At 36.9% G+C, this 20,963-nt stretch overlaps 1 protein-coding gene across 11 annotated transcripts in view; it reads right to left on the bottom strand.

Moving 5' to 3' along the window:
* The window catches only part of RBPJ (recombination signal binding protein for immunoglobulin kappa J region), a 270,633-nt gene that overhangs the window by 33,712 nt on the left and 215,958 nt on the right, over window positions 1-20,963 (bottom strand). For all 11 annotated transcript variants that reach the window (XM_015138101.3, XM_078001481.1, XM_078001484.1 and 8 more), the window contains 1 exon segment: window positions 12,490-12,528. In XM_015138101.3, coding sequence (XP_014993587.1) covers window positions 12,490-12,528 — 39 coding nt within the window.

The raw sequence follows: 20,963 nt of genomic DNA, 5'->3' as shown, positions 1-20,963 counted from the left end.
GCTCTGGTTTTCCTTGTCTTTTCTTTCATATTTAGAATACAAATTCCTGAAAAAGTAACTAGAGCCTCAAGGTAATCATGAACAATAGTTGTCCTGTAAGAGTAATTTGCCAAATAGCTTCTTTCAACAGTAAAAATAAATTTTGCTTTATTAAACAGAATATTAAACATTAAAAATTATGTTCTCTGGCAATTAAAACTTGATCATTGACTTTCTGCACCTTAAGGAGCCATAAAAAAAGACGGTATACTCTAAAGAAGCACAATAAATAGTAAAGCCTGTCAAATAATAGCCCATATGCTTTTCATCCAAATAGACTAAGGCTGTGTCAATAAATAGGATTTCTACCTCAGCCCTGTTGACATCCTGGGCAAAATCATTTTCTGCTGTGGAGAGACTGCGCTGTGCATTGTAGGAATATGTAGCAGCATCACTAGCTTTTACCCTGCAGGTGCCAGTAGCGCCCTTCCTTGAATTATGACAACCAAAAATGTCTCCAGGTGGTGCCAAATGTCAAGAAAGAGGATGGAGTGAGATGGTCACATGGATTGAAAACTACTGGGATAAACCGAAAAAAATTTCAGTGGTAAGATATCACAATCATCCAGGTTTTTTTTTTAATAAAAAAATACTGAAAAATTTATTATTGGAAAAACATATTATGGGTGCTGAAGAATCCTTGACCATATAATTATTATGTTTTATACTGAACTTTTTTGAATACTTTAAAACATAATGTAAATTTTGAAGTCTATTGTTTACTAATTTCATTTAATGATTCCACATAAAATTTTCATTCTAAGTGAAAAGCAATTGGATCACACCTGTAATTGCAGCACTTTGGGAGGCTGAGGTGGGCGAATCACTTGAGCGCAGGAGTTTGAGGCCAGCCTGGCCAACATAGTGAAACCACCTATCTACAAAAAATACAAAAATCAGCCAGGCATGGTGGCACATGTCTGTAGTCTCAGCTACTCGGGAGGCAGGGAATTGCTTGCGGAGATCGCAGTGAGCCAAGACTGCACCACCTAGGCGACACAGCGAGACTCCGTCTCAAACCAAAAACAAAAAAAAAAAGGAGATTTTATTTTTATCAAAAATAATTTTACTAACATTAACTTATGACATTATGGCAAATGCCATTCTGGTTCAATATGTTTAATCTGTGATTACCTTCATCAATTTTTTTTACTGTGGTTTGCTTTATAAAATTCAAACTTTTTTTACACAGCAAAAAAGAAAAGAAAAGAAAAGAGAAAGAAAGAAAGAAAGAAAGAAAGAAAGAAAGAAAGAAAGAAAGAAAGAAAGAAAGAAAGAGAGAGAGAAAGAAAGGAAGAAACCACAAAGAGAATGCTAAATTGAAACATCCATGAATAGTAAGATAAGCTCATGTGCTGCTGTTACCAATGGATCTGCTTTTACTAGTTATGCCAATGGAGGCAATGGGAGTCTGCAAATAATGAGAAAAACCTGGTCCCCGCGTAAAGGTAAAAGACAACTTCAGTTAAGGGAACATAATCAATGGTATTAAATATTACAGAACAGTCAAGAAAGATAAAAATTAGAAACTCTTCACAAATTTGACAATTAGTTCATAAATGGAACAGCTTAATTACAATTTTCTCAGTGAGTTGGTGGTGAGGCAATACCACTGAAGCAAGCTACAAAATGAAAGGGAGGGAAGGAAGCACAACGAATATAGTCATGCTTCTTGGCTATTAAGGAAAAGGGGTGGTGGTGGGAATAACTAAGGTTATGGCAGAAAAGTTTGTCTCTTTACAGGATTTTTAAAATTTTGGATACAAAGGGAAGTTTTTAATTACTAAGTCTGTTAAAACAAAAAAAGCCAAGAAGAAAATGTAAAGATGCACTGCAAAAAAACCTAGTGTCTATAAACTGAATACTTCTAAGCAGTTGAAGTATATAACACACAGAATTCTGAAAGACAGGCTGGGCGAGGTGGCTCCCGCCTGTAATCCCAGCACTTTGGGAGGCTGAGGCAGGCGGATCATGAGGTCAGGAGATTGAGACCATCCTGGCTAACACAGTGAAACCCCGTCTCTACTAAAAATACGAAAAATTAGCTGGGCGCAGTAGCACACGCCTGTAATTCCAGCTACTCAGGAGGCTGAGGCATGAGAATCGCGTGAACCTGGGAGGTGGAGGTTGCAATGAGCTGAGATCATGCCACTGCACTCTAGCCTGGGCGACAGAGCGAGACTCTGTCTCAAAAAACAACAACAACAAAAAAGAGTTACAAAACAGAGACTAATAATATGCAACAGAGACAGTATGTGGCCCTCAAAGCCTAAAATATATACTACTTGATGCTACAGAAAATGTTTGTTGATCCCTGCAGACAATTTTTAAAAGTAAAGTTTTTAAAGAAAAGTTCCAAAACAGAATTCTGATTAAATCAATTAAGTATATTACATGGCTGACATTCAATCAAGATTTTTTATAAAATTCTTCCTCAAAACTGGACTTATGGACAACTGACAGTTCAGAAAGCTCAGCTCAACTCTTCTCACATCTACTTCTGGATGCTGCCAAAAGGCATCCAGATTTATATGCACCCCCACAAAACCTCGAAGAACTGCCCTATTTTTGTCAGATTCTGGCAGTCTCGCCTTTTACACTGTCTCAGACACTTCTTCTCAAAGTGAGCTCCACAATAGTTATGGTTTACAAAGAGGCGGGTCTCAATCAAAGATGCTTCAGTGAAATCAGATAAAATAAAGTGAAACCAATTAATGGCAGGACTACTCAGAACCGTAAGCAAAATCTTCAAGAGAGGGATATTTGTAGGCTTTGTTTTCCAAGCTATTAGACCTGACTAAGATCTCCTTGTTTTTCCCCCAAGGAAGCTTTCTGAGAACTACTGTTTGCCTGAGGGCCAGTTTTGAAAATGACAATCTAGGGATACTATCAATAGTCAAAAAATTCCTGGTGCCCTTGTAATACACTAAAACATTGAGGCTGCTATACTAAGTGTCTACATCTATCAGTGACCAAAGCCAAACAACAGTACAGGTCCTGTTCCTAGGGAAACACCTACAAATCTCCCTTCAATCCTCTCTTTTTATGAGAGAAGTAAAAATGTCCCAAAATTCCAGTTTTTTGTAGATAAGTAGGTAAATTGCTTCAAATCCTGTCACACAGCTATGAGACATATCCTTTCAAATTCTGACCAGCTCTTGGTTTTCCCCTCCCCGCCTCCCACTCCCAAATAGGCATAGGCCATTACATTGACAGCAATGGGTCATCAACACATCTGTGTTCTATTAGCTTAAAAGGTTATTGTACAAATAAGCCATTTTGCTACTTAAGGTATTACATCTCATGTACAGAAAAATTTGGGACTAGAGGAATTTGAGAACATAAAACAGTATGAGGTGTTGACAATCAAAGGCAGGTCACCATCTTGGTTCTCCTATTTTTAATCCTGGTTGATACTATCTAAAAGATGACCTTCACAACAGGATGCTTTTTCAATATTGCTTAATTTGGAGTAAGAATAGTGTATAACAGATTTCAAAGATTTTTTTTAAAGGAATAAAATCTGCCCGATTTTGAACTCTCTACACACCAGTGGAGAGAAAAAATGTTAAAATATTTTTCATCAAATAAAATAAGAGATACTAAAATTTTCCTAACTTGAATATTATTTAAAGGAGAAATGGAGAAAAAACCATTTTAAAAAGCATTCGCAAGGCAAGGCGTGGTGGCTCTTGCCTGTAATCCCAGCACTTTGGGAGGCCGAGGCAGGGGGATCACTTGAGCTTAGGAGTTCAAGGCTAGCCTGGACAACATGGGGAAATTCTGTCTCTACAAAAAATATACAATTAGCCAGGCATGGTCATGTGCACCTGTAGTCCCGGCTACTCAGGAGGCTGAGGTGGGAGGCTGGCTTGAACCCGGGACGCAGAGGTTGCAGTGAGCCAAGATCACACCACTGCGCTCCAGCCTGGGTGATAAAGCCAGACTTTGTCTCTCAAAACAAAACAAAACAAAAGGCCAGATGGTACCTAAAATTATAATATATTATCAAAAGGGAAAATTTCTGATTTCCAAGTTTGTGCTTAACAAAATAAAATTTTATCACAGATTTGGTCACTGATTTTACATTTCCATTTGTTGTTATACAAACTTTTTGCTAGATTTGCCTTATTTTAGCTTAAATAATAAGCAATATAAATCTGTAGTTTGCTGTCTTTCAGAGATTTAAAAAGAAATAAAACTTATCTGAAGCCAGGTGTGGTGGCTCACACCTGTAATCCCAGCACTTTGGGAAGCCAAGGCAGGCGGATCACTTGAGGTCAGGAGTTCGAGAACAGCCTGGCCAACACGGTGAAACCCCATCTCTACTAAAAATTAAAAATTAGCTGGGCATGGTGGCAGGCACCTGTACTCTAGCCTCGGCGACAGAGCAAGACTCCATCTCAAACAAAACAAAACAAAACAATAAACAAAAAAAACTTACCTGAATTTTCCCAAGAAGGTACACTAATCCCTTTCAGAATATTTTAGAATATTTTTCAAGTATAAAAGCTTCTAAGTTTTTAACAGCTTTATTGAGATTTAATTGAAATACAATAAAATGCGCTTATTTTAAAGTGTGCAATGTGACAAGTTTTGGCATGTGTATACACACCATCACCAAAATCAAAATAAAGGTATTCACAATTGTGAGTTTCCTTTCTGCCTTTGTAATCTTTCCTCCTGCCTCCCCCTATCCCCAGGAAACCACTGATCAACTTTTTGTCACTACAGATCAGTTTGCATTTTCTATAATTCTATGTAAGTGGAATCATGCAGTACATATTCTTTTTTCCTGACACACTTAGAAAATTCAGTATAATTATTTTAAGATCCATCTATGCTATTGCATGCATCGAGTTCCTTTTTTACTGCTTAATAGAAATTCACTGTAGAATACACTACAATTTGTTGATCCACTCACCTGTTGCTGGATATTGGGGTTGTGTCTGTGTAACTATTACAACTAAAGCTAACACGAACATTCGTGTTCAGGGCTTTGTATTCAGGTGTTTTCATTTTCCTTGATTAAATATGTAGGAACAGAATAACTAGGCCATATGGTAGAGGTTTAACATTTTAAGAAAGTATAAATTATTTTCCAAAATTATTATACCACTTTATATACCCACTGCCAATGTATGAAAGTACTAGCTGTTCCCATGATGAGTCCTTTAAATTTCAGACATTGTAACAGGTATATAGTATTAATAGTATCTAACTGCTAGAAAGTGTATGTGTCCCCTAAGATACCTATGTTGAAATCTAATCAGAAATGCCATGGTAGTAGGAGGTGGGGCATCTGGGAGGTGATGAGGTCATGAGGATGGAGCCTTCAAGAATAGGATCAGTGCCCTTGTGAGGACACAAAGATGACAGCCATCTATCAACCAGGAAGCATCTTCCAACAGACATCAAACACACTGGCGTCTTAATCTTAGACTTCCCAGCCTCCAGAATTATAAGAAATACATTTGTGGTTTCTGAGCCACCCAGTTAATGGTACACTTTATAGCAAACCAGTGGGACTAACACACTCACTGTAGTCTTAATTTGCACCTCCTTAATGGGTATTTGTTATACTCATACATTCTTTGGATTAGTATCTGTTCAGACCATTTCCGTCCTTTAAAAATGGATTATTTCCTTATTATTTACTTTTCAGAGTCATTTTCATCTTTGTTCTTTATTTTGATGAAGTAAAATTTATCAATTTCTTCCATAGATTGTGTTTTAGTGTCTAAGAAATGTCTGCCTAATAAACAACATTTTCTCCCATGTTTTCTTCTAAAAGCGGTGTAAAGTTTTACATTTAGGTCTACATTGAGCTATTTTTTTAAATAGGGTACTATGTATAGACTGTAGTTACTTTGTGTGTGGGGGGCAGGTTGAAGGAGCAATGGATATCCAGTTGTTCCACAATCAACTGTTAGAAAGACTATCATTTTAAAAAATCTAGCTAAATTGCCTTTGCACCTTGACTGGAAAGCAACTGATCATATATCTGAAGAACTATTTGTGGCCACTAATCTGACACAATGGTCTACTTAGCTACCTTCATGCCAATACAATACTTTAAACTACCATAGCTTTATAATAAGTTTTGAAACCAGGCAGTGTAAGTTCTTTTTGCTTTTTTTTCAAGGTTGTTTGCATTTCTATATAAATTTTAGAAACAGCTTCTCAGCTGTTACAAAAAACAGCTGAGATTTTGACTGTGATTGTGTTAAGTCCATAGGATCAATTTGAGAAGAACTGACATTTTAACCATATATATTTATTTGAGACAGGGTCTCGCTCTGTCATCTAGGCTGGAGTGCAGGGGCGCAAACATGGATCACTGCAGCCTTAACCTCCTGGGCTCAGGCAATCCTCCTGCCTCAGCTTCCCAATGTAACTGGGACCACAGGCACATGCCACCATGCCCAGCTAATTTTTTTATTATTTGTAGAGACGAGGTCTCATTTTGTTGCCCAAGCTGGTTTTAAACTCCTAGTCTTAAGTGATCCTCACACCTTGGCCTTTCAATGTGCTGGGATTATAGGCATGAGCCATTATACCTGGCTCATTTCAACAATATATTAGGTCTTCTACCTGAAGAACATTTAATTAGGACTTCAAGTTCTCTCAGTGGTGTTTGGTAGTCTTCAGTGTAGAGTTTTTGCACCTTTTGTCAGACTTTTCCCATGGAATTACATATATTTTTATACTACTGTGTAAATTGTATTGCTTTCAAATTTCAATTTCCCATTGCTCATTAGTATACAGAAATACAATTTAGTTGTGTATGTTAATCATGTATCCTACTACCTTGCTAAACTCACTTTTTAGTTCTAGTAGCAAGATTCCGCAGAATTTTCTATATAGATGATCATGACATCTGCAAATAAAGACAGTTTCACTTCTTTCTTTCCCATCTAGACGTCTTTCACTTCTTTTTCTGGCCTTATAGTACATCAAAATACAATGTTAAATGAAATCTGTGAAAGGAGACATCCCTGTGTTGTTCCTGATGTTGGAGGAAAAACATTGTGTTTCACCAAATAGCATGTTGTTAAATGTAGTTTTTTCATAGGCACCCTATGATGAGGAAATTCTCTTTTACTCCAAGTTTGCTGAGAATTTCTATTAAGAATGGATGTCAAAAGCTTTTTCTAAATCCCCTGAGATAACCATATGATTTTCCTTTTTTGTTCTATTAATATATTGAATTACATGAACTGTTTTCCATTCCTGAGATAAAGCTCAGTAGGTCAAGATGAATCATCCCCTTAATATATTGTTAGATTCCATTTGAAAATTTGTGAAGACTTTTTATAACTATGTTCAAAAGGAATACTGCACTGTAATTTCATTTTCTTGTAATGTTTTGCCTACTTTTCGCAACAGGGTAATGCTATGCTCACAGAATGAACTGATAAGTATGTCCTGCTCTCCAATTTTCTGAAAGGGTATATATGGAACTGAGATAATTTTTTTCTTAAACATATAGTAGAATTTCAACAGTGAAGCCATCTGGGCCTGCAGTTTTGTCAGAAGGTTTATAAGTTCAATTTCTTTAAATATAGGACTATTCAGGTTACCTGTTTCTTCTTGAGTAAGCTTTGGTAGTTTGCTAGTTTCAAAAAATTTGTGCATTTCTTCAAAAGTTGAATATTATTGGCAAAAAGTTAATTGTTATATTTGCTTATTATCCTTCAAATATCTGTACTCTGTAGTGATGTCACCTTTTTTGTTCTTGATATTGGTAATTTGTACAGAATCGGATTTCTTTCTAGTATGATCATCCTTCTGCTTGAAGAATTTCTCTTAATACTGTAGCTAAGGCCTATTTGCAATAAATTCTTTCCATTTTTACTATGCCTAAAACAGTATATATCTACTGGGTATAGAATTCTAGGTTGACAAGTATAGGTCCCCCTTGAGCACTTCAAAGCACTTGCTCTGTCTTATCCATAGCAAGGTTTCAGATGAAAAACCTGCTGTCATCCTCTCTTTGTTCCTTTGTGCATAATTTGTCTTTTGTTTTCTGTTGTTTTTTTATCACTGACTTTAATCAATTTGATTATAGAGTACTTCCGGGTAGTTTCTGTACTCAGGATTAACTGATTTTTTTTTTTTTTTGAGATGGGGTCTCACTCTGTCACCCAGGCTGGAATGCAGTGGTGTGATCTCAGCTCACTGCAACCTCCATCTCGTGGGCTCAAGTGATCCTCCCACCTCAGTCTCCCAAGTAGCTGGGACTACAGGCACGTGCCACAACTCCTGGCTAACTTTTTTTTTTTAACTTTCTGGTACAGATACGGTTTCGCCATGTTGCCCATGCTGATCTTGAACTCCTAAGCTCAAGAGATCTGCCCCCCTCAGCTTCCCAAAGTGCTGGGATTACAGGCGTGAACCACAGCACCCAACTTAGATCTGTGGTTTTACAATTTTCACTAATTTTCCAGTTAGAACATTTTTGCCATTGTTTCTTCATATATTGTTTTAATCATACTCTCCCTACAATGACTAACTACATATATATTAGGTCACCTGACAATAAACCATGGCTCACTAATGCTCACCACTTTTTTTCAGACTTTTTCTTTGTGTGCTTCATTTTAGACAGTATCTATTTCTATGTTTTTGTGTTTACTAATCTACTCTTTGTCCATTCTGAAATTAATCCCAAGTGTATTTTTCTACCTTAAATATTGTAGTTTTCATCTTTAGAGATTTGAGTGTGTGCGTGTGCGTGTGCGTGTGTGTGTATAATCTATGTCTCTAACCTCTCCTCTAGCTCAGGTATCTACTAATTACAGCCTGTAGGCCAAATCCTACCCATCACCCATTTTACAAATAAAGCTATACTTCACTGTACAGACAATCTAATTATTTACACATGGTCTACTGCTGCTTAGTAGTATGATAGAAGTTATATGGGCAACAAAACCTAAAATATACACCATCTGACCCTTCAAAGAAAAATTTTCCCAGCTCTTGATCTTGGCATCTTGGACATATAGAACACAAATATAGTAACTATTTTAGGCTGGGCACCGTGAATCACACCTGTAATCCCAGCACTTTGGGAGGCCAAGGAAGCAGAAGGATTGCTTGAAGCCAAGAGTTCAAGACGAGTCTGGGCAACATAGTGAGACCCTGTCTCTACAAAAAAACAAAAAAATTACTGTTTTAATGTTCTTATCCAATAATTCTATCATGCATGTCATTTCTGGGTTGGTTTTGATTCACTGATTTTTCTTGTTATGGATATTTTCTTGCTCCTTTGTATGACTGGTATGTTTTGATTTTGCCTTTCTTAGTGCTGGATATTTTTCTATTTCTATATTCTTGAGCTTTGTTCTGGTACACAATTAAGTTTGATCTTTTCAATCCTTCTTTAAGTTTGCCAGGTGAAAACAGAGCATCATGCCTGGACTCAATTTTATATCACTACTGAAACAAAACCCTTCTGAGCAGTCTAGCGAATGCCCCATAAATTAGGAGATTTTCCACTCTGGCTACTGTTAACAGGCACAATTCATAGTCCTAAGTGAACTTTAGAAATTGTTTCCTCTCATTTTTTGGGATGTTTTTCCCCAATCCCCACGACGGAGTAGTTTCCTTACACACGCATGCTGATCAGTATGTAGCTGAAGACTAAAAGGAAACCTCTGTGATAGATCTCTGGACCTATTTATACAGTTAATTCCTCTCCACTTTGCAGCCCTGCTGTCTTGCCCTCTGTGGACTCCCAGTTCCTCAGTAATCACTTATCCTTCTATACCTGATGTTCAATACCTGGAAAACTGTTGTTTTACATATTTTGTCCAGGTTTTTGTTCCAAGCCAGAGAGTAATTCTACTCCATGTTACTCTATCTTGGCCAGAGGCAAAAGTCTTAAAAGCTACTCAAGTTTTCCAAAGAGGGGAAACTGCTTAAAGGGCAAACAATGGAAAATAATGATAAACTAAATGGGACTTACTGCATCTATTTAGGGGAAAGAAAGGCACATTTCCTTATGAGGTTTATTATCATTGTACTGATTGTTATTTTTAGAGAATGTTATTTTACATTAACTTACTCATCAAAATATATCATTAGCAGTCTAACTGCTGCTGGTAATGAAACAAAAATGTTAAATTTTAAATTTCAAAATGTGAAGACATATAAATACAGCAATTCCACTCACCAGAACTGACTCAACGGAATATATATATATGAAAACAAGTAATTGAAAATATATTTACATGGCCTTGTGAGACAAGCTATATTTTCCCAGTTTACTTAACCTAGAATTAATATAATGCTTTTTCCAAAAAAAATTTAAATTTAAAAATAATATTGAGATTACAGAAATGTTGTAATAGTACAAGTAGTACAAAGAATTCCTAGTCTCCTTTCACTCAGACCTCCATAATGTTAACATTTTACACCTTATTTGCATATTGTTATTTAAATCATTTAAGAGCAAATTGCAGATATAGTACTACCTCACCCAAAATATTTCAGCGTTTATTTCCTAACAAGGACATTCTTTTATACAATTTTTGCCGATTCAATACTAATACCTAATCTACAGATTTTATTCAAATTTTGCCAGCTGTCCCACGGAAGTCCTTTATGAGGGTCCCCTGGTGGGTGAAGTAGGTATTCTGAGAAACTACTACTGCCCTCAGGTCAAATCAGGAGGGTCACCAGTTTTTGTAAACAAAATAAAGTTGTACTGGAACACAGATATGTCATTCTTTTAGATACTGTCTATGGCTGATTTGGAGATACAAGGACAGAGTCGAGAAGTCCTAACACACTTAGTGAGGCCCTCTAAACAACATGTTTATTATCTGATCCATTACAGAAAACATTTGGCCACTTCAGCTTTACAGCAAAAGAAAAAAATTTTTTCCTGTTCAGGATTTGTTTAAATATAGCTTTGTCTCTTTGGTCTCCTCTAATCTAGAAGAGTTTTGCAGTGTTTTGTGTTTTATAATCTTAAAATTTAGGAAAAGCAAGTAACAATTTATTTTCTAGAATGTCCCTCAATTTGTTTCTGTTTGATGTTTCCTTATTCTTGGATGTAGCTTATGCATTTTTGGCAAAAATACCACAAAAGTGATATATGTCTTTCTTGGGATGCACATGATACCTATCTGTTCATTACTGGTGATAATAATTTACATAATTAAGGTGATGTCTGACAGGTTTCTCCACTATCATGTTATTACTTTTCCCTATTATCATTAAATACATATGTTGTGAGTGTATACTTTGAGACTCTGTAAATACTGTGTTTGTCATCAAACATTAATCCAGTAGCGTAAGCATCCACTGATGATTTTTGCCTACTGAGGTTGTCAAAGCCTAATTTCCTAATGCCACCACCATTCCTTCTACATTTATTAGGCAACATGCGTCTGTAAGGAAAAGCTATCCTCTTTGCCCTGTTTACTGATTATAAATAATTTTTACTTATATAAATAAATAATATTTACCCTGAGATTAATTATCTCCGTATAGACTTTTAGGCTGTTGTTTTATTACAAGGGTTTTAATCCATTACTCTCATTAATTATCTTGATAATCAAAGCGTCCCAGATTTCCCCTTCGAACTGTCCTTTGTATCCTTCATCATTCTTTAAGCATAACAGCTTTTTAAAACAATAGCAATAATTTGGAAATAACCTAAATGGTCATCAATGTGAAATATTAAAAGTGGTATGAAAACAATGAAAGACCATGGAGCCATTAAGGGGAATTATCAAGGTAGAAGATGTACTGTTAAGTGGCGTTAAAAGGTGTAGAACAATGAGTGTAAGAGTGTGATCTCAGTTGAGTTTATGAAGAAAAAGGACAGACATATATACATACAACTTTCTTGAAAGTCTCCAAAAATAAACGGCTAATAAGGCAAGGTTTGCACTGACTCTAGGACATGGCTATAGAACTAGGTCTCTTTATTTTACAACTCTGGCTGCTGGAAATCTTAAAAATCATTCAAGACTAATACTTTTAACATTCATAACTAAAACGTAAATTCTACAACTTACTTATACTCATTAAAAATAGATAAAACTTGTGTTTTCTTAAAATGGGTAGAAATTGTTTTCCTTAAAACTCTTTCCTAAAAGCATTTACTTTCAAATCTCACCTGCAATCAACAAATTGTGATGGGCTAACCACAGCTAGATATAGAAAGCTATCTGCACTGCCATCCATGTTGTATTCACTACATTAGACTCAAGACTAATTCTAAGAAAGGTTTCATTTTCCCTTTTCAACTATTCCTTTTATTCCCGTTTTTGGTGAGGGAAGGGAGGAGATGAGGGAAAGGAAGGATGAGAATAAGTTTATGCTCTAGATAGTAATATTTGAATGACTTCAAGGGTACCTAACATAATATCTAAAACAATAGGATTTATACTTTCATAAATGTGTGTATGAAAAGCTGACTAATATAATACTTACCTAGTAAGTCGTTTAGGTGGAGGCCGCTCACCAAATTTCCTGGAAAAAAAAAATAAAGAAAATAAAGTTAAGTAAGCCATATGACACACTCTACAGAAAGCTTTTCAGGCATCATAAAATCTCCTTTATGACTTACACTTCAACCTCACTGAAGAACAATGAAGACAGAAATCCTCTGGTAAGCATTTGTATCCCCAAATTGCAAAACACACATTTAAACATGATTCTTAAACACAAACAACATGCCCTCAGCCTTACAAACCCACTCTGAACAAGTAACACACTGATTAGATGGGGAGGACAGTATCTTTTAGAGACGACTTACCGGCTAGTATAAAACAACTAGCCAACGACCCTCACAAAGTTCATCATGTCTCAGGCACTATGCTATACATTTGCTATACACCCTATGTAATCATTAAAAAATAATTCTATTAGCCTGGTGTGGCGCTGCATGCCTGTAGTCACAGCTACTCAGGAAGCTGAAGTGGGAGAAGAGACTGAGCCCAAGGGTTCAAGGCTGCAGTGAGTCATGATTGCGCCACTGCACTCCAGCCTGGGTGACACAGCAAGACTCCGTCTCAAAAAAAAAGAAAAAATAATAAAAATAAAAATAAAATTCTGTTGGGTATACATAGGCTTCATTTTAAATATGTAAAAAGCAACAAGCCCAATATCACAAAGTAATTAAGCATTAGGCAGAGATGAGACTTCCTAGATTTTAACTATTTAATTTGCCTATTTTTAAAATGGCCTAACATAGAAGCATTTCAACTGGTTGGGAGAGGGCAAAAAGAAAAACAAGAGCAAAGGCAAGAAAGCATAATTCAGGCTAGAACTGGAGTACAACGTGACAGTTAAGAGAAAGACTAGAGTAAGACTGGCTGGGTTCAAATCCATGATTCAGTATTTACTTGCTGTGTAACCCTGAAGTTACTTGACTTTTCTAGACCTGTTTCCTCCTCTGTAAAAAGGACACAGTGACTGTGCTTACCTGAAAGAGTTGTTGAGGGAACTAAACATATTAATTAATATACAGAAAACACAAAAGGCTGGGTGCAGTGGCTCACACCTGTAATCCCAGCACTTTGGGAAGCCGAGGTGGGTGGATTACCTGAGGTCAGAAGTTCGAGACCAGCCTGGCCAACATGGTGAAACCCTGTCTCTACTAAAAATACAAAAATTACCCAGCTACTTGGGAGGCTGAGGCAGGAGAATCGCTTGAGTCTGGGAAGCAATGGGTGCAGTGAGCCAAGATGGCGCCTTTGCGCCACTGCACTCTAGCATGAGAGACAGAGTGGGACTCCATCAAGAAGAGGAAAGAGGAGAGGAAAGGAAAAGGGGGAGGAAAGGAAAGTGGGGAGAGGGGAGAGGGGAGAGGGGAAAAGGGAGAGAGGAGAGCAGAGAGGGGAGAGAGGAGAGCGCAGAGGAGGGGGAGAGGAGAGGGAATAGTGCCTGAAACACAGTAAATACTCAATAATAGCTAGTAATTATTATCATTTTTAGCTATAAGCAGTTAAGCCAAAATAACTAAAGGAACGAAATACGATTTTAATAGAGATAAGTAAGTATATGCAGAAGAAACTGTGGTTTCTATGCGACAGCCTGTTACTTCCTCTGAACTAGGAAGTGTACACTTCTGAAAGACACAGGAAAGGCACAGCGCTTGAAAAAGACCAAGAGAAGTTGTTCTTCATTTTGAAGCGAGACTACAGTTAAAAATAGTTAAGTAACTGGTTCATAAACCCAGTTACAGGGTATTAAGTCTTATTTGACTTAAAGATTTCTCTACTGTATTTGTAATGTTCCACAAGATTATTAACTTTGGTGATAAAAGTCATAGGATCCCATTTAGTTCATTTTGTTCATTTGTCCTAAGATACTGTTTATGACTTCATAATTCGTAAGCAATAAGTATCTGTGACTGGAATATTTTAATATTTTCATTAAACCTGAAATATTGAAAAATGGCTTTAATTGAAATAGCACAAAAAAATGGGCAAATAACCCAAGTTTTTGAAATAAGAGTTACTTATAATTAGTTCTGTTTGATTTCATCCCACATGATACTCAATTTCTAAAATCAAGAAATAAGGCAAGGCATGGTAGCTCATGTCTGTAATCCTAGCACTTTAGGAGGCCAAAATGGGTGGACTGTTTTGAGTTCAGGAATTGAGACATGGCGAAACCCCGTCTCCACAAAAAGTACAAAAATTAGCCCAGCATGGTGGCGTGAGCCCCTAATCCCAAGTACTCAGGAGGCTGAGGTGGGAGGATCACTTAAGTGAAGGAAGTCGAGGCTGCAGTGAGCCAAGATCACACCACTCCACTCTAGCCTGGGTGACAGATCAAGACCCCATCTCAAAAACAAAGAAAGAAACAAAACACAATGTTTTACTGGTAACACCAGCAAGGTGACTGAAGAACACAGATTTCAAAATACTGAACTACTGATCAACCCACGAATTCCAGCTATGGAATTAAATGCAAAAATCTGAATCTTTTTCTACAAAAAAATTTTTTACACTGATTAAATGTACCACTGTAGCATATGATTACAATAAAACTGCATTAATAGGTTATATATAGTTTACAAAAGCCAAACAGTTTAAGATACTCTTTAAAATACTTCTTTAGATATAGATATTTATACATATGTGAATATGCAGTGTTATACTTTATAAAGAGAGGCAAAGTGAGGTATGACCAAATTCTACCTAAGGGCTTAAAATGGTAAAAATTTTAGAGACACACAGTTAACAACTGAGATAAAGCATTTTAATGATGCTGCCACCCATCATACCAGCTACAAATACTAAATATGTAACCAGCCAGTGCCTCTTTGGATGTATGTAACACAGGATCTAACACAGGTTTATTACATGACTAGTAAGAGATGCATCGCACTCAAAATTCAACTGTAAATTTTGCTCCTTGATGCTCTGAAATTCTGTCAGTATTAGATTAACAAGTAAATATTAATTAAAATATCTAAGTCCTTTTTTGGAAATGCCCATTAGATCAAGTTGGCAATTACAAAACATGCCTATGCAATAACACTCCCGCCCCACAGAAAATATATGCAAAAGAGCTCAATATATTTGCCTGTTGAGTCTGGACAGCATTTTACACAAAATGATACATCCTTCTAGGAGTCATCCTAAGGCTAGAAATCTCATAAATGTTACTAAGATCAAATTGCTCCTTCTGTATATAATAAAACATTTCTATTAATTGCATGCAATCCTGATCTTTCTAATGCATATGCAATCACATTCCTACTTATCTCATTAAAGCTAATGGTTACTGTATATACTGGAGTAGGGAAATAAGAAAATGAGTTTTTTGAAAAAACTCAAAAGGAATGAGGCAGGTTGACAACACATAATTCTGGCAGGGCGCAAGAGCTCACGCCTGTAATCCTAACACTGTGGAAGGCCAAGGTGGGTGGATTGCTTCAGTGCAGGAGTTCAAGACCAGCCTGGATAACATAGCAAAACCCTGTCTCTTCTAGAAATACAAAAAACAGCCGGGTGTAGCAGCTGGGGTCTGTAATCCCAGCTAATTGGAGGCTGAAGTGACAGAATCACCTGAGCCTGCGAATGGAGGCTGCAATGAGTTTTGATTGAGCCACTGCACTCCAGCCTGGGCAACAGGATTGAGACCCTATCTCAAACAAAACAAAATAAAACAAAAAAAGACAATGCATAATTCTGAGTTCACAATCAAACTAAATTCTAATTATTTAATAAATCTCCATAGGGATACACATTAAAAACTGTCAAGTTATACTAAGGTACTACATACATCCTGCACTTACCAAAGTCCACTTCCACTACTAATTTGATTAAACAAAATTCACAATGTAATATTTATTTTATGCAACCAAAATAATCACTTCTCAGCAGAATGACAGCAGTCAGCTATCAACTACTCACGGATTGATTGTAATTTAATGAATTACAAATCAATAACTGATTATACTGTCTCTCATCTTGCAATAGGGACACTGGGAAAGGAGGTACACATTTTTATCTTTATTTGCACTCTTTTAAAAATAAGGTGCCTATTGACATGATCTGTGTCGAGAATCAAACCAGAAATAAGTTGGACCAACCATATTTAGACAATTATTATGTAAAACATTTTTGATAATAGGCATATGGTGTATTTAACAATGGGGAAAAAAATCAATGCTTACGCATCTAGAGGCCCTTTTAACTTCACCAAATAATGAGTTAATTACTCATTGTAACAAAGAATCATTGCTACTACCCAGTTTATCTTTTTGCTAAGTATAGATTGTCAATATCTCATTTGCATGAGTAGGATTCTCAAATTTTCTGCATACTACGTAAAATCTAGTTTTAATTAAATGTAATAATCCTGGCACACATTTAAAGGAAAAAAGTTATGATTCTGGGCTTTAACAACAACAACAACAACAACAACAACAAAAAAAAGCAAAAATGAGCCAGGATATAGTTGATTTGTAACATGCCCTTTCCTTCTTGCTTTATGTTCTGTATACTTTTCCCTCAGACTGATAGTGGCAACAAAGAAAACATTTGCTTACCGTCACCACCCAGTAAGGCTCATATAACACTATGGCTCAAGAAAATTTACATTCTTCACCATATATATGTCATAAGTAAAATTTAAAATTAGGAAATTCATTTTACTTTAATTTCAGTAGCTTTCCTCCTCTAAGAAAACAATGATTTTATATTCAAAGGAAGAACTTCTGGGGAAAATGCCAGTTGCTGTAGGTTAATCTGATTTCATACACCTGGAAGTATGAGACTTTTTTTTTTTAAGTTGCAATCTATCATTAAACATAATGCTTCCTACCTGTAAACAGTATTGAGGTTCCCACATATCCTCCAATCCATTCAAATTTTGAAGTAAGTAAAAACCCTGCATACACAATAATATATATATACTTCTGTTTTGTTCACGGAGGAGGTATTGTTTTCTCCCAAACCACATACATTTGCTTCTACATACTTCCTTAATAGATAGGTGAATATGACCACAAATGTATTGAGGACAAATGTGATAAAAGTTATCAAAACTACACCATCTTAACACCTTTTCTGGCTAACAGATGCTTCACCTAAGAAAACCAACTCAAATATCACAAAGAAAAGGAAAAAAGAAAAAGAAAAGGCTTTTTTGAATACAGAAAAATATAGTAATTACACTGTTACAAAAAAAAAAAGCAAAAATCTATCTAGAATGCTGTCTAGTAACAGTACTGGAACTTTGATTTGAAAAACATAGCTGGCTTAAAAAATAAGCTCACAGGGACACCCTACTTGCCCTTGGGTTGTGAAACTAGAAGTTACTTATTTTTCTCTATTTCACAAATCTCTGTAACACACAAAATGAGATAAAATAATAGGATTAAAATTAATTAAGACAAGAAACATGGTGAGGTATATGCTGGAGAGAAGTTTTAAAAAAGCATCAGCAATCCAAACTCGTAATTAAACCAAACTTTACACCAATCTGCCATAAACAGTATATAAATTTTAGGCAGCTCAAAAGTGCTGGGATTTCTGAACCATGAAGCAGTATTTGATTGGAGAAAAAATAGGCCACCTGATCCATAACCCCAAGGCAAATATGAACCAGAAGAAGAAAACAAATAGGTGATATACATTACTACTATATTCTGCGATAACAAATAGTATGAAAAGTTAAATGATACTAAGAAACTGTTTAGTTTTACACACAAAAAAAATACATAACAGGCTCATTAGTAAGACTACTATTGCTCCTTGTGTCCAGATCTGTTCATTCACCAAATAGTATTGAGCACCTTGAGTAGGGGGGCAATTATAGGTGTCCATCTATATAATTTATAAAAACAAAACATTCAGAAACTACTTAAATATTGTACCTACTGAATATGATTGAAGAGGTTAATATTTGAAAATACATTTTTAAATAAATATGTAATTTTACTTTTAAAAGTTTACTCATTCTCCACCCACAGATGCAGAAAGTAGCTTAAGTCACCCAAGAATAAGACACTATGTCAGCCTTTGTCCTACTTCAATTTCTAGTTTTGAAACTGCTCTTATCTTAAAAACCACATTTAATGGCAATGCTGCTCAAAACCTGGCTAGCTATAACCAGTTGTCCTCGGCCACACTAACAAAGGTGATCAAAGCAAGATGTGTTCTCCTGGACAATCTCATCTACTAAACATTTTTATGAAGAAACATCCTATGGATGTTTCTCTCTTAGGCACCGTGGCTCACACCCATAATCTCAGCACTTTGGGAAGCCAAGTCAGGAGTATCACTTAAGTCAAGAGTTCAAGACCAGCCTTGGGCAATAAAGACCCCATCTCTACAAAAATATTCATGTTTCGAGGGAGGAACCTGGTAGCAAGCGATCATGGGGGTAGTTTCCCCCAAGCTGTTCTCATGATAGTGAGTGGGTTCTCATGAGAACTGATGATTTTATGTGTTTGACTGTTCCTCCTCCACACATGCTCCTCTTCCTGTCGCTTTGTGAAGAAGGTACCTATCTCTCCTTTGCCTTCTGCCATGCTTGTAAGTTTCCTGAGGCCTCTTCAGCCATGCAGAACTGAGGCAATTAAGCCTCTTTTCTTTACACATTATCCAGTCTCAAGTAGTTCTTTATAGCAGTGTGAGAACAAACTAATATAGTGTTGCATGCCTGTGGTCCCAGCTACTTACGAGGCTGAGGTGGGAGGATTGCGTGAGCCCAGGAGTACCAGGCTGCAGTGAACTATGATCCCACCACTGTACTCCAGCCTGGGCAACAGAATGAGACCTGGTTGCAGAAAAAATAAAACAAAACCAAAAAACCCCACATCCTATGGGGTAGATTTCAAAGACAGGCCATGCAGCTGGCCACTTCAGGTGAAGAAATGTACTTTCTTCTCATTAAGTTTGCTGTATAGAAACATCTGAAAAGCACCATTTTCTTATTTTATTTTATTGAGATGGAGAGTCTTGCTCTGTTGCCCAGGCTGGAGTGCAATGGCACGATCTTGGCTCACTGCAATGTCTACCTCCTGGGTTCAAGCAATTCTCCCACCTGAGACTCCTGAGTACCTGGGATTATAGGCACCCACCATTATGCCCAGCTAATTTTTGTATTTTTGTAGAGATAAGGTTTCACCATGTTGGCCAGGCTGGTCTTCAACTCATGACCTCAAGTGATCCACCTGCCTCAGCCTCCCAAAGTGCTGGGATTACAGGCCTGAGCCACCGCACTCAGGCTCTTTTACTTAATTTTTAAAAGTCCTTTAATTCTACCTTTTTCAATTAAAAAAAAAAACAAACACCAATGAACTTCTCTTTATAACATTCTGCCAGCAGTTTACGTAAAGAAACAGGAAGAATGAAAAGACCTAAATGAGGGTAATTGACAGTATCAACTGCAGCCACCCTCAGCATCTGGATTTTTAGGTTCCTCCAATATTGTTTCCAGGTTTGGTTCATGTCTTTCAAAATATCCATACCTGGAGACGGATTCCCCTGGGTTAAATCTCTAGCAGCCATAAGCCCCACTATCCAGACACCACAACTAAGCTGTGCGAATAAGGGTCTCCATTAATATCTTATATGAAGGCGTTAAATGAAAAAGTATGGCCTCAAAAAGAAATTTTTTAAATCTATGGCCTCAAAAAAAGAGGGGCAATCAGACTCTGGGCAAACTACTCCACATTTCATATATCAAGACTGAATGAGGCAAACTGACATCAAATGCCTCCTGATATGGTACACTAAGAAGACACCGTCACTTCTCTGATACTCGATTACTGCCAAAACCACAGAACCAGAATCTAAATGTAAGGAACAAAGCCAAATTGAGGAACAAATCCCAATTGTGGAACAGCTGACAAAATGAAACAAAAAACTGAGGCCCAGATTAAAGGAGACTAAGGACACACAGCAACTGAAAGGGACCTACAGTCCAGAATTTACTTTTGCTATAAAAGACATTACACTGGCCGGGCGCGGTGGCTCACGTCTGTAATCCCAGCACTTTGGGAGGCCGAGACGGGTGGATCACGAGGTTAGGAGATCGAGACCATCCTGGCTAACACGGTGAAACCCCGTCTCTACTAAAAATACAAAATATTAGCCAGGCAAGGTGGCGGGCGCCTGTAGTCCCAGCTACACGGGAGGCTGAGGCAGGAGAATGGCGTGAACCCGGGAGGTGGAGCTTGCAGTGAATGGAGATCACACCACTGCACTCCAGCCTGGGCAACAGAGCGAGACTCCGTCTCAAAAAAAAAAAAGACATTACACTGACAACTGGCAAAATCTGTACAAAATCTGTAAATTACATAATAGGATTTTAGCAATTTTAATTTCCAGATTTTGATAATTGTACAGTGGTTATGGAAGAGAACATCCTTACTTTTAGAACCACACACTGTGGTATTTAAGAAGAATGGGGTATAACGTCTACTTACCTTCAAATGG

This window comes from Macaca mulatta, chromosome 5, assembly GCF_049350105.2.
Source record: "Macaca mulatta isolate MMU2019108-1 chromosome 5, T2T-MMU8v2.0, whole genome shotgun sequence".
Classification (NCBI taxonomy): Eukaryota; Metazoa; Chordata; class Mammalia; order Primates; family Cercopithecidae; genus Macaca; species Macaca mulatta.
This window is presented reverse-complemented; position numbering and strand designations above follow the sequence as displayed.